This window comes from Pipra filicauda, unplaced genomic scaffold (genome assembly GCF_003945595.2).
Source record: "Pipra filicauda isolate LSUMZ 115617 unplaced genomic scaffold, ASM394559v2 scaffold490_size440907_pilon, whole genome shotgun sequence".
Lineage (NCBI taxonomy): Eukaryota > Metazoa > Chordata > Aves > Passeriformes > Pipridae > Pipra > Pipra filicauda.
The window spans coordinates 204,317-218,996 of NW_024104632.1; the positions used below are offsets into that span (position 1 = coordinate 204,317).

The 14,680-nt window shown below is 44.4% G+C and overlaps 1 protein-coding gene across 2 annotated transcripts in view; it reads left to right on the plus strand.

The window, feature by feature from the left end:
* The first annotated feature begins 51 nt into the window (after positions 1-51).
* DROSHA (drosha ribonuclease III) overlaps positions 52-14,680 on the plus strand; it is a 74,422-nt gene continuing 59,793 nt past the window's right edge. Inside the window, exons 1-7 of one of the 2 annotated variants that reach the window (XM_027731140.2) lie at positions 52-124; positions 5,185-5,304; positions 6,436-7,293; positions 9,355-9,447; positions 10,427-10,658; positions 11,214-11,355; positions 14,264-14,418. In XM_027731140.2, coding sequence (XP_027586941.2) covers positions 6,443-7,293; positions 9,355-9,447; positions 10,427-10,658; positions 11,214-11,355; positions 14,264-14,418 — 1,473 coding nt within the window. In that variant the 5' untranslated portion in view covers positions 52-124; positions 5,185-5,304; positions 6,436-6,442. Of the gene's footprint in view, positions 125-1,754; positions 1,986-5,184; positions 5,305-6,435; positions 7,294-9,354; positions 9,448-10,426; positions 10,659-11,213; positions 11,356-14,263; positions 14,419-14,680 lie in introns of those variants that run through there. The other variant, XM_039386562.1, reaches the window with a different exon arrangement.

Consider the following 14,680-nt stretch of genomic DNA (forward strand, 5'->3'; position numbering starts at 1 on the left):
TCCCTCCCTCCTGGCAGGCGGTGCTTCCGCCCGCAGGACCTCCCATCGCTTTCCTGTTCCGGAGCCGGAGCACTGCGGGCCGGGCTGGCCTGGGCAGCGGCGGCGGTGGCGGCGGCAGGGCCAGGTGGGCTCGGCGTGTCCGGCTGCCCTCGGCGGGGCGGGCGGGGGCTCCCCGGGGCCACTCCGCGTTGCTCTGGTGCCGCGGGTATCCGCGGTCGCCGGGATGGGGGGGCGCGCAGGTTCTCAGGAGAGCGGGCACGGCGACTCCGCGGTGCTGGCGGGGGTCGGGGTGGCGGGCAAGAGCTCTTGGTGCGGGCAGCAGGGCCTGGCCGGGTGTCGGCTCAGCGCCGGGCGGTCTCCGTGCTGCCACCCCTCCGGGGGCAGTCGGGAGGCCGGGTGTCACAGAGTCACAGGATGGATCAGGTTTGAAGGGATCACAGTGGGTCATCTGGTCCAAGCTCCCTGCTCAAGCAGGGTCGTCCTAGAGCACATGGCACAGGATTGCGTCTAGATGGTTCTTGAATATCTCCATTGGGGAGGTTCCACAAGCTCTCCTGGGCAATCCGTTCCAGTGCTCGGTCACTGCACAGTAAAGAAGTTCTTCCTCGTGTTCAGGTGGAACTTCCTGTCCATCAGTTTCTGCCCATTGCTTCTTGTCCTGTTGCTTGGCACCACCGAGAAGAGCCTGGCTCCATCCTCTTGACACCCCCGTTTTAGATACGTAGAGGCATTGCTGAGGTCCCCTCTCAGTCTGCTCAAGATGTGTCAGTGCCCTGTTGCTGTCAGAGGTGTGTCTTCAGGGAGAAGCGAGTTTGTTTGGTCTTTTTTAGGGAACCAGTGTTGCTTTAATGTGCAACGGCCCCCACCAGTGCAGTACATTTCCTCTTCTAGGTGACAGGAAAAGGGGAGTTTGTGCTTTTTGGTGTTTTTGTACTTACCTAACTTTAAATAAAAATTGCATGTGAATAGAGTTTGCAGCGGAGGGATCTTTAATTCAGTAATTTAAAATAGTTTCTTGTGTTTTTTGAATTTCTTTTTCCAACTGTGATTCTGTGCATTCTGAAGGAGTGAAATTAAGGTGGTAGAAGCAAAGTAGTTCTCTGGTGTTGAGGAGATCTTAGAGCCTATTTAAGAGAGCTGATAAAGAAAACCCGTTCTTTGAATGCTATGACATATTAAAAAGAAACACACTTAAAGACAAGGCACTGTGGTACAGTGACCTTTGCTTTAATTAAGGGTTTAGCTTAGCCTGTTTAAATAAAATATGTATGTAAATGTTAGCAAAGTCTGAAACAGTTTACTGTTACAAGCATGAGCTGTGTAAGAGCATGACAAGAGAACTAAAGCAAAATTGATTCAATATGTTGTCAAGGACCAGGAATCGGAATGGGAACGATTCCGGAAATGGAAAAATATGTACAGCGATAGAACGGACTTTATGATTTGGACTTTATAGTTGTTGTGCATGTACACATTGTGTGTTCCCCCAGAATTTGTATCTTCTGGGCACGTCCCGGCCTGCTCACCTCCCTGCTCCTCTGTCTTCTCTGCCGATTGGCTGGAGAAGCTGCGGCAGGAGACAGCCCCCATTTACCCTTTCCTCCCCTGGTCCCTCCTGCGCTCCCCCCCCTTTTGCCCATGGCCCAATCCTGGTTTGTCCCCCCGCCTGTCTGTCTCCTGCTCCACCCTATGTTCTGGCCCTTTCCCTCCGGATAAAAACCCCGCGTGCGCTCTGGAATAGAGATTCTACTTGCACCCCACCTTTGTGTCTGGGATCCGTGCTGTGTCGCGGCCCCGTTCCCCTCCCCCCGTTCGGACCGCGGCATATGGCTCCCAACGTGCAGCGAAGGTAGAGGTTTTTATCTTAAAAAACCTCCCACACGCCACGAGGGCTCAGACGACGCGGAGAGAGGCGTTTTCGTCCCGCTGGTCCTTCCCGGCTGAACTCCAGAATCACGGCAAGGTGGCCACCGCACCAAGAAAAGGTGAGCACTGGGAAAACCCCTAATCCCATCTCCCACCGTCACAAAATTTAAAAAAAAACAAACTGCAGACTAACAGAAGCCTAAGTAACTCCAAAAATATGGGCCTCTCGCTATCTACCTCTCAAAAATTCGTGTACCGCAAGCTTAAAGACTTTATTTTGGAAAACGAACACCCCTTAGACAAAAAATCTGCAAAAGCCCTTGCTAAATGGCTTGAAAAGGGAGGGGAAGCAGTCTCCGACAGCATGTCTCTAAAAGACTGGGAGAAAATTGGATACAATATCTGGAGAGCGAAAGAGAGGGGAGACAAAACCGCTACTGAGGCATTAATCGCCTGGAGATTGATTCTGATGATGCTACAGCATCAGTTGATGAGTTCCAATGAAAATCTCAGGGAATCACCACGAAAATATAAAAATTCCAATTCAAAATCCCCGACAAAGGACAAGCCCCGGAAAGACGAGCACGGCGGGAGGGAAAAAAGCGGCGTGGGGAACACGCGGTCTTGGCAACATGGCGACGGGGGGGGGGGAAGGGCGCTTGCACGCGCACGGGGCCGAAGCACACGGGGGAAGATGGCGGGAACGCACGCCGCGTGGCAGCACGGCGCGCAAACTTTTCGCGCGTGCGCCGTCGGTCCCACCCCCTAGCCCGCCCGCGAGGACTCCGTCGACACCACCCTCCAGCCCACCTTCGCGCCTGCCCCCCTACGCCCCCGGCACGCCCACGGACCCTCCCACCAGAACGCCCTCTCCCTCCAGCGTCACCTCTATAACCATGTCATGACCCTCCTGGGGTCAATGGAAACTAAGGAGCAGGGCCAGGGCCTCTTCCGACGATAACACCCGGAAAGATGGCCGCGCCCATGAAGCCTTTGTTACCGAGGCTCCCGGCAGTTGCAGGATGGCAAATGCCTCTCTTCCATGCAACGATATTTGGAAAGCTTTCCGGACAGAAGCCGCACAGGCTAACGACGCCGAGTTTTTAAAAGCTTTTCCAATTTACCTAGAGGAAGGTCGTGCCCCCGAGTGGCGTCCGGTGTCTTATCCTATGTTAAAGGACATCAAAAAAGCGATTGTAGAGTACGGTTTAGGCTCACCCTATACTGTTGGACTTTTTGAATCGTTTTTTCTCGCCTGCCATTTAATACCTTATGATATCAAAGCGGTAATTAATGGACTGTTATCGACTGTGCAGGCATCCATTTTTGAAGCGGAATGGAAACGTCTTATAGTTAAATATGTCAATGAAAAGATGGAGAGGCGTGGTATTCCTGTAAGCAATGCTATTGATATGCTGTATGGAGAGAGCAACTATGCGAACCGACAAGACCAGGCTCTTGTGGATTTAAAATACCTGGATATTACAAAAGATCTGGCAATGGAGGCCTTTAAAAAGGTTGCTGATGCATATGTCCAAACACCCTCCTTCACCCTAATTCATCAGGGCTCAACAGAACCTTTTGTGGACTTTATAACCCGGCTAAGGGAAGCTATAGCACGGTAAGTCCAGCAAAAGGAAAGCCAAGACATTCTGTTTAATAAACTTGTGATTGAAAAGGCTAACGAGGATTGCCAACAAGCCTTAAAAATGCTAAAAGATCCCACACTCCTGGAGATGATAGAAGCTTGTAAGAATGTGGGGTCTGATTCTCACAAAGCAAGGTTAACAGCTGACGCTTTGGCCGGGCCACAAACCTGTTTTCACTGTGGAGAGACAAGACATATTAAAAAGAACTGCCCACAATTAACTACAAAGACTGAGCTTCCAAAGACGCCGTGCAAATGATGTGGGAAAGGCAGACACTGGACTAAAGATTGCCGCTCCCTTACTAACATTTATGGACAGCTGCTGCCTCCGAAAAAGTCACCAGACTTGAGAAGAAAAGTGACTTTTAATTCAATGCCAGATCTTAAACAGTGCACCTGTGAACTGTCAAGAAACAAGGCAGCACCCCCTCAACCGCGTTCCATCCTGCGTAGCCCATCCCTTCAGCAAGTGCCAGGAAACCACAACAATCCCTGCAGTTCAACTTAAATCAGATGAACTGATTATGCAAGTTATGCCCCTGTCATGTGATCCCAATCCTAAATTCTCCCTTCTAACGTATTCTGCTTACTTTCCAGGATCTCATAGTCCACAGAAGACCACTGTCACTAAGCTTTTAGACACCATGGAGCAGTGGCATCTCGGGCTGGAAACAATTTTTAGGGGGGGAGTCACTCAGCAAATGCAGCTGTCCACTTGCTTTGAAATTTTGCTTTCTCTGTTTGTTTTGTTACTATTTCTTGTGTCACAGCATGCTGCAAGAAGACCATCACAAAAAATATCTTTTTAGCTGTGCCTGATTTAAACAACAGAGGGGGTGAGATGTCGAGGACCAGGAATCGGAATGGGAACGATTCCGGAAATGGAAAAATATGTACAGTGATAGAACGGACTTTATGATTTGGACTTTATAGTTGTTGTACATGTACACATTGTGTGTTCCCCCAGAATTTGTATCTTCTGGGCACGTCCCGGCCTGCTCACCTCCCTGCTCCTCTGTCTTCTCTGCCGATTGGCTGGAGAAGCTGCGGCAGGAGACAGCCCCCATTCGCCCTTTCCTCCCCGGTCCCTCCTGCGCTCTCCCCCCCTTTTGCCCATGGCTCAATCCTGGTTTGTCCCCCCGCCTGTCTGTCTCCTGCTCCACCCTATGTTCTGACCCTTTCCCTCTGGATAAAAACCCCGCGTGCGCTCTGGAATAGAGATTCTACCTGCACCCCACCTTTGTGTCTGGGATCCGTGCTGTGTCGCGGCCCCGTTCCCCTCCCCCCGTTCGGACCACGGCATAATGCAACGGAATTATTATTAACAAAAGGTTGTACTATTGCTGTATGAAATAATGGAAGTTGACTTTCTTATTTCCCCCTGTTGTTTGTTTTTTTTTTTTTGAGAACCTTTACAAAGTTGGAGGGTACTGAGCAGGTACAGGCTGACTGAAAGGAACAAATGACTTTATACCATTGTGGCTGCTGCTTCCTAGAAATGTGGGATTCTCCCTTTGGCATTTGATTGTTCTGGAGAGGGAATGAATATCACTGCCACCAATTCCAGAGGCTTCCAATAAGCCTTGCATGTGTAAGGAGAGTGTTAGGGTCCTCTTGATTCCTCCTCTTTGATGTCAGTACTTTTCCTCTCTTTTCCTTTCTCCCTGCAGTTCACCAGAAGTTGTCTGCTTTCTCTCAGCAAGAGCTACATCTTTTGCTGCAGTGGCACCGAAGTGCAACTGAGAGTAGTGCTCTGAGCAGTCCAGGTTGGCCATGTTGCACTATAGCAGGTGGGAGAATGTTCTGTGCATGTACTTGACCATCAGGAAAGCCTCATTAAAAGGGAGGCTTTGCTTTGTGTTTCTGGTGATCTTTCCAGTTGTCTGTGTCTTCCCTTTCTTTCTCTCACTTCCCTTTATGGAAAACAGGATTTCAGTTCTGTGGGTGCTTAGCTAATTTTTTTCCCTCTCCCTCTATTCCAGCCATAAAGTGGTTTTTTCCCCCCTTTTTTCAGTTTTTGAAACTTAACATTGTAATTAAAGAATCAATTTTAACTGATGAAGCACGGTGGTTTTCATTTATAAACATTAATACAATGCCTTAAATACATGCGTAGCTCTGAGCAACACTTAAGCCTACTTGAAGCAGTGGCAATTGCTGAAAGGTAACAAGGCCAAGAAGGCAGCTGAGGGATTTCTTGGGAACCATTTATTTCAATGAAAATGAAGGAATAGCATAGACTACACAAAATTGTTTTCTGTAACCTGTAAGATTAACATTCAACAAAAATATACCTATCTCACTTAAAATTTTTTGAAGGGTCTGTTGAATTTAGTCCTTTAGTAAATTGGGGACTCAGTTGTGAATGTAAAGTACTACTATCTCATTTAAAGTTTACATGATTTGTTGGACCGGGTAACTTGCAATGGAGCGTTAGTCACGTCATTCTGCCCAAAGTTTAGAATTGTGTTCTACAAAGAACTCCTTTTTATGCAACTTTGGATGACAACTGCAATTATTAATAATGAGTGGTTTCTTCAGTGTGGAGTATCTGAGGTTTTTATGTCAGAGTTTCTAAGTACTAGTAGAGGTGCTTGAATCCTTGACCAGTCATCATATCAATAGTTTTTTGAAATTAACATTGCCCTAAGTCAGAAAGCATGGTCCAGCTTTGGTAGAAAGACTGTAGAGTGCATTCATGGATTAGAGGCTTAAAGGAATCAAAGGGACATAAATGACCTGTACTAGAGGTCTGAGGAGCACAAAGCTCCCAGTGAAAGTTGGTGGACATTGTTTACTGCTTCTGTTAAAGGAAACTGCAAAAACTATAGTTTCAGCATTTTAGGATTAGTTCCTGCAAATGCAGTAAGGACATCTTACAAAAATTGTGTGACACTGGACTTTTACTTTCCTCATTAAAGGTGAGCCATGTCTTTCCATTCTGGACGAGGATGTCCCCGTGGTCAAGGGGGACCAGGAGCAAGAACTTCAACGCAGACCTACCGCCCTCAGAACCTACGGCAGCTTCATCCGCAGCAGCCCTCCATACAGTACCAGTATGACCAGCAAACTGCCCCTCCAACAACCTATTCAAACCCTCCAGCCACTGGTTACATGCCTCCCAGGCCAGACTTTGTGCCCTATCCTCCTCCAGTGCCCCCTTCCACACAAAATCCCATCAGCCAGTGTCCCATGAGGCCACCATTTCCGAACCATCAGATGAGGCAGAGCTTCCCAGTGCCTCCATGTTTCCCTCCTGCTCCGCCACCAGTGCCAAATCCTAGCAACACCCCTGTGCCAGGAACTCCTGCTGGACAAAGCACCTTTCCATACATGATGCCTCCTCCCACAGTGCCGCACCCTCCTCCCCCACCAGTCATGCCACAGCAGGTCAACTACCAGCCTGTGTACTCCACGGGATACTCCCAGCAATCGTTCCCACCACCTAGCTTCAACAGCTATCAGCACAACTCCGGCTCCTTCCAGAGCAGCACTGCCAACAGCAGTGGTGGCAGCAGCCATTTTCGGCACACGGGTCAGTACCAGGGAGAGAAGCCTCAAAGTGATCGGCGGTCTCCAGACAGGAGCAAGCACTATGATGAGCACCGACATCGCGAACACGGTCACATCCACGGGGACAGGCATCGGTCTGCTAACCATGGGGATCGTCGGGATCGAGGCCGGAGTCCAGATAGGAGGAGGCAGGAGAGCAGTCGGCACCGGACAGATTATGACAGAGGAAGGATATCGCCTCATCACAGAAGTTACGAGCGAAACAGGTAACTTGAGGTATTTTCTACCTGCAGGGGGAGAGATGTCATCGTTGCCTCATAGTATTTGTTTGCATCAATGTTCTTCCCTCACCCTTGGTTTTCCCTCTAGCTCAGGAGGTAGTCAGTACTCAGGTCTGATGGAAAGACCTGCCTGTGTGATTCTGTTCAGGGTGAAGACCTCAGCAAGCCAGCCTGTGATCTCGAGAGAGGACTGAAGTGAACATTACCATAAACCTGTTAAAGGAAGTGGGACAGTTGTAGGCTGTGTCGACGTCATTCAGATGGATGAGTGTGCACTGCTTATTGTGGGATTTATCATGAAGTTTCTGTCCCACAATAGATCCACAGTTGGGTGGACTAACAAGTTGTCAGCTGTTAGCAGAGTATGAAAACTGCCTGTGTGATCTTTCCTGCCTAATGTATACAATAATTTCATAGAATCATTTAGCTTGGAAAACATCCTTAGAGTCATCAAGTCCAACCCTTTACTAATGCTGCCAACTCCACCACTTAACTGTGTTGCTAAGTGCCACATCTACATCTCTTTTAAATGCCTTCAGGGCTGGTGATACCACCACTTCCCTGGGAAGCCTGTTCCAGTGCTCAACAACCCTTTCAGTGGAGAAATTTTTCCTAATATCCAAATGAAATCTCTCCTGCTGCAACTTGAGGTTGTTTCCTTTCATTGTCACTTGTTACTTGGGAGAAGAGACTGACCCCTACCTTACTGCAACTTACTGTCAGGTAGTTGTAGAGAGCAGTAAAATCCTCCCTGAGCCTCCTTTTCTTCAGGCTAAACAACCCCACCTCCCTCAGCCACTCGTCATATGGCTTGTGCTCCACACCCTTCACCAGCTCTGTTGCTCTGCTCTGAACATGCTGCAGCTCCTCAATGTCTTTCTTGTAGCGAGAGGCCCAAACTGGACACAGAACTCAAGATGTGGCATCACCAGTGCCGAGTACGGGGGGATAGTCACTGCCCCAGTCCTGCTGGCCACACTATTTATAATACAAACCAGGATTCTATTGGCCTTCTTGGCCACCTGGGCACACTGCTGGCTCATGTTCAGCTGCCTGTGACCAACATCCTCATCTCCTGTTCCACTGTGCAGCTTTCCAACCACTCTTCCTCAAGCCTTGAGTTAATTTAAAGCTCTTTTGCCCCAAAAGTATGTTTGTGTTATCAAATACTTTATGCATATGTGCAAGCTGAGTCTTGTAGATGAGAGTCATAGTTTTGGCATCATGCAGATTGTCTGTATCTGTCCATTTTTTGTGTATGCTTGAGTTGGCTGTAAAGAAGAGAGGGCTTGCCTCAAACACTTGCGTGACTGCTGTGCTTACAAAGCTATTGTGCATGGGATGGGTTTTTTTGTCCCTTTCTTGAGGTTTTTGGAATGGTTAAAGATGCAGTATCTTACCCTTTTCCATTCATAACCAGAGGGGGGGCCCCTGGTGGCCTCTGGTGGCCTAGTGGTTAGGTTGCAGCACTCTCACCGCTGCGACCCGAGTTCAATTCCCGGCCAGGGAAAAAACCCCCCAGGGCAGATGGAGCTTGTCAGCCCTGTAAGGCCATCCATCTAAGAGAAGGTCAGTCTAAACAAACCTACGTCCTGAGGACCTCACTGCCACTGTCCAAGCTTGCTCGGCCCCAGCAGATGAACCTCAGGATTAAAGGGTGGGCTCAGCTCAGCACACACTGTGTCTCACCTAAAAAATCCACTGCGCGGGCTCGAAGGGTTAATGACCTTTCCCAAATCTTCGCTCGCGAAGACTGGCCATACAAAATTCATAACCGGAGAAGAGGAAGATGGTAACAAGACCTGTGGTGAATTCATAGAAGTTGCCTCTGCATAATATGAATTAATTAAGGCAGAGGAGATGGATAGGTGACCGTCCTTTGCAAATTTCTTGCTCGTCAGCGTCAAGAATATCTGCGTTTTTAGCAGTCAGCATGTGGATATCATTTTTCGTAACGTGATCTCAGGCTGCTTTTGTGCACATTTCAGTTATGGAACGTATGAAATTCCAGATTTCTCATTTAACTTATTTTTCGTACTTTCTAAGGGAACGGGAGAGAGAGAGGCATAGGCACCGTGACAGCAGAAGATCACCATCACCAGACAGATCCTACAAAAAAGATTACAAGAGAGCAGGAAGGTAAGGGAGGTTGCGTATGGTCTCTTGAGTATTTGAGGCTCTGTGCATCCACTCGTGCGGTTTTGTGTATGCATATGTGCCTGCTTTTAAACTCAGAAAACCTGAGTGTCTTAAATTTATAACCATCTATTTATACAGGCAAATGTCAGCTATCTCAAGACCTTGTAGAGTTAGAAACAGGATTTATCTCTGGAGAGAGACTTTCACTACTGTGTCCTAAAGACTTCCTCTTACATCTCTTTCCAGTCTGTAAAGTACCATAATTATTTAAAGTCATTCTATCTTTAGATTATCTTTTAGGGGTTTTTCTTGGTGCTCCTGAATGCTGGATAGCTGAAATCAGTGCAACATTATTGGTTTTATAGGTAGAGGAGATGAAAAAAATAGTAGGTATTTTTCCTAATTCATCTTTTGAAAGCATTACTCTTGCAATACATAAGAACTGTCACAAATTGTGTTGTTCACAGGGATGCAGAGTGTTAGAGTAACAGAAGTGTGCCTTCTGTATAATCCTTCTAATAAAACCCCAAGTCTTTTGTCATGCAAATATTTTGTGGACTATGTATTAAAAGTTCTTACTGTAACTTTTAGTTGTAAGTGATGTGACTTTTAGTTTTTACTGATGAGTTTCTAACTTTGGAACAAAATTAAAATAAATTCACCTAGAACACTAGTAAGTATTTTAATCTAAGATAGCATATATATTTTCATATATATTATTATTATTATATATTATTCTTGAGTAAGATTTAAAATAAAAAAGCACTTCGAATTTTAAGTAATTTTTACAGTACATCAGGACTACAAAGTGCTCTTCTACTCTTTATGGTGCAAGTTAAAAGCAGGAAAGGCAACTAGATTTTGCTGCAACTTGTATGATAGAATGATCTACTGATCTGAAGCAAACTGTTTTTCATTATAAAACTATCACTGTTAAAATAATAAAGAGAATTGCTTTTGCTTGCTTTCTCCCATTAAGCCGATCTCCAAGCAGAGAGAGAAAGAGACCGCGATGGGAGGAGGACAGAGAAAGGTGGTCTGAGAACCAGAGCTCCAGCAAAGAGAAAAGTTATACTGCTGTCAAAGACAAAGAATCAGAAGAGAATGCATCTGAGAAAAATGAAGAGGAAGACGAGGAGTTACTTAAGCCAGTCTGGGTTCGCTGCACCCATTCTGAAAGCTATTATTCCAATGACCCCATGGATCAAGTGGTATGTTTGTGAGAACTTTAAAATTACTGTACATGGTCCGTTATTGATTATTTGATTAATATGAACCCTTCATCACGATCATGTTTTATGTAATTTAATTCTTCTCTTCCCCCAGTCATCTCAGTCTTTTAACCCTGTTAGGGGCTTTATATGTTGGTGCTATTCTCTATTTTCCTCAGTTTCTTCTATCTGTTAGCATTCAGATTAGTGGTACATGGAACAGGGCTACTTTTTTTTGTGTCCAGGAGGGAAAGATTTTTTTTTCCCCATTGTACCTGTGTTTGAGCAAAGATACCTCAAGCACCACGTATTCCCACAATCTTGGAGAAATGTTATACTAGCAAAGGAGGTAATTTCCCTGCTAGTTCACTTAGTGAAGCAATGTAATGGTATGCTGAAACCTTAATAGGTATTTCCATGTTTCATTGAACTACATAGATCTGTCTTTCCCCCCCCTTGCTTTTTTTCAGAAATGCTGCTACATGTTGTGTTCATGTGCTGTTTCAACACTGTATTGTTTTGTTTTGTTGTTGCTCTGATTTTTTTTATTGACAGGGGGACTCTACTGTGGTAGGAACAAGCAAGCTCCGAGATCTGTATGAAAAATTTGATGAGGAGTTAGGAAAGCGACAGGCAAAGGCCAAAGCAGCCAGGCCACCATGGGAGCCACCAAAGACCAAGCTGGATGAAGATTTAGGTAGGCTGAAATGATGACAAAGCTCAGGAGAAACGGAGTAATCTCTAGTTAACCTGTTTTGGTAGTTGTGTGTATTTAATAAAGTTGGTAGGTTAATCTGTGTTTTTAAAATCCCTCCTTTGTGTTGCGTATCCATGGGAATTTAATTCTAGCTTTTGACTGAAGTAGAGCTAGATTCTTTACCCAGAAAGCTTAGGGGAAAATGGAGAGTATCCAGCAGTACTGTATGCTGGTTTCTTCCATGGCATAAAAGCACCCTGAGCATGATCAGATAGTCCAAAGAATGGTACATGAGAGGCTTTGAGGAGCTCCTGGTCTTATATTTCTAAAAACTAAGAAAGAGTAGTGATGATAAACTCATAGGTCTGCTTTTTATGTCACCGAATCTTTCTTCTGGATTGTACTTTGTTGTGCAGCTCTCCTTACTATTATCAGACTTACGCATCTGTTTACATAACATACTTTATCTGCATTGTCATGTGCCACCCATATGGATCATCTTGCAGTGAAATACATCTGCTAGCAGCATCATTTATTGGGGAAATAGTGATTGAATTAGCTGGACATAGATTTTTATATCAATTCGTCTACTCAGAAGTCAGTGAAAGCTATTTTTCTTATTTAGTTTTTTTTCTTTTTAGTTTTCCTTTCATACTTCCAGCATTTCAGTGTTTCATAGTGTGTTTTTAGTCAGTTGCTTTAGTTCAGGAAATTCGTAGATACAGTAATTTAGATACTCTGTTGGACTTGCTTCTTAACTGATGCTTTGTGTTTGCCAGGTGAGCTGCTTCAGACTCTCATATCTCAGCTTAGTAACTCTTTAGAATTTTTTATATGTAACTTTTTAAGTTGAAATACCGACATAATGGCATAGTTAAATACATGCTGATGGTGTAAAAGGATACAGTCAAGATGAGAAAAAATAAACACTGATGAAATAAAATGTGAATTCACTTTTGTAAAGAAAACCATTTTTTTAACTTTTTTTTGAACAGAAAATTTGCATATATTTGAATTCATTCAAGAATCACTAGAAAAGTTAACTGTAGGGGGTTTTAGGAGGTGTTTTTTCATGTAGATGAATCAAGTACAAAACTGCTAACTTCAACATACCTGTGTAAAGTCCTCACTTTCTCAGATCTCTGCAGGAAGAAAGCCTGCTGCTCCAGGCTAAAATGGATGATTGGGCCAAGAGCAATTTCTTTGTGTTTCTTTTTCCAGTATTTTTGGAGGACCTGAAAGCTCTATGTCTTCACTGGTCCCCTTGGATGACTCGGTTTCTGTGCCAGCTTCTCCTACAGCCGTGCTTCTGTAGTTTGTCTTATTTTGTACTTCAGTAAATGCTGTCTCTGTTCTGCCTCGTGTTAGCAGTAATTGTGTATTGTAGTGAGATAGCAATGCGCTCCAGGAACACTTTTAGATCATGAAAGGCTGATTACGGAAGAAATTCTTTACTGTGAGGGTGGTGAGGCACTGGAACAGGCTGCCCACAGAACTTGTGAATGTCCCATCCCTGGCAGTGTTCAAGGCCAGCTTGAGTGGGACATTGAGCAAGCTGATCTAGTGGGAGCTGTCCCTGCCCATGGCAGAGGGTTTGGAACTAGATGATCTTTAAGGTCCCTTCCAACCCAAATCATTCTATGACTCTGTGATTTCAGTATGTGAAATCCAGAAGTTCTGCGTTGGTCTTTCAGAACTCCAGCTTAGTCTCACAGGTCCTGTGCTTATTTTGCACCTGAAATTAGACAAACAATAACCAGTTGTATATCAGAGAACTTTTAACATTGAAGTCTTTGTGAATATTTGTAGTGATACGCGCATGCACACGTTTAGAGAAAACTCAATTTCAGCTGAGTATATCTGACCATACATTCCAAGGACATATTTTAATAACACTTTGTGCCAAATTATGAACTGTGTAAAAATGCATCTTAAAAAAAAAAAAAAGGGAAATATTTTACTAGTAGTATTCTCTCATTTTTTCTCTCTCCTTTTTCTTTTAACTAAGGAGAGTCTTGTATTCAGTAAGTACGGGTATTTTAAACTGTAGTTTCACAGTATTTCAAAGCACTGACTGTAATAATATATTTTTTCTTAAGTCGAAACTTAGAAATGGAAGAAATGTTGTGTTTTATTGCAAGAATAATAAACCTTTCTTGCATCCTAGTATATACGTTTGCTATGAAAGCATTTATTTAAATTATTAAAATTCCGGGTTTTCTTCTTGCCTGTGGTTTCTAATATGTGTTAATGGATTTATTAGAAAGAATTGATTTTGAAAAAATGAGTCTGACAGTACATATTCTGTAATAGTTCTATACATATGTGTTGTTTCAAAAACACTTAAACAGACAATATCCTGTTACAGATAGGACCATTTTTAGGTAAAATGAAACTAGACATAAGCATTTTGCTCATAGCAAGAAGAATTAACTTCTAAACAAGAGGTTCTGCTTAGCTTGTGCTAGTGACCTTATGTGTGTTTGTTTCTCTTTTTTCTTTCTCTTTTTTCTTTTTTTTTTTTGTATGTGCTTTTTTTAACTTTACAGTAATACTTGTGTTGGTTATAGCTCTAAAATCTTTAACATCAAGTAATTGAAATTGGTTTTCTGTGACTGATCAGTGGTGCTCCTGGGCAGCCAAACAACATTCTCTCATGTGTCCAAACAGGTGCTCTTCTTATAGGTATTTAATATCTATAGCATTTTTTGTCATTTTTAATTAAAAATGGAGTTGCTGTCCATCTTTTTCTTAGTGCGAGTGTCATTCACAACTTTGAGTATGCCACGGTTAGATATGTCATGTTAGAGAGTGCATTGCTGCAGAGAAGAGAGAGAGTGCATTGCTACAGAGATTGGAGCATGTGTAAGTGTTTTTCAGCTGTCTTTATTTCTACTGTGTGAACCAGAGAGCTCCAGTGAGTCAGAGTGTGACTCTGAAGATGACAGCAGCTGCTCTAGCAGTTCGGATTCAGATGTTATTGACGTCATTGCAGAAATTAAGCGTAAAAAAGCACACCCTGATCGTCTCCATGAAGAACTGTGGTACAACGATCCAGGGCAGGTACGGTGAGAGGAAAAAGTGCTGTGTGTCCAAAAGTCATTCTCCCCATAGACCGAAAATTCTGCCTTGTTGTCAAACATGCCAGGTGGCATCTATTTCAAAATGCTTTCTTTACCCCCTTTTCCCTTTTCTCTCTCATCTTCAAAGCACTTCACTTTTGATTTCAAGAGTATGGTTCCAACTAATTAATCATGGGGATTATTCAGTTGGAATCATGTCTGACAGTGTTAATAAAGCCTGAATTGCTAACAGTGTGCTAATG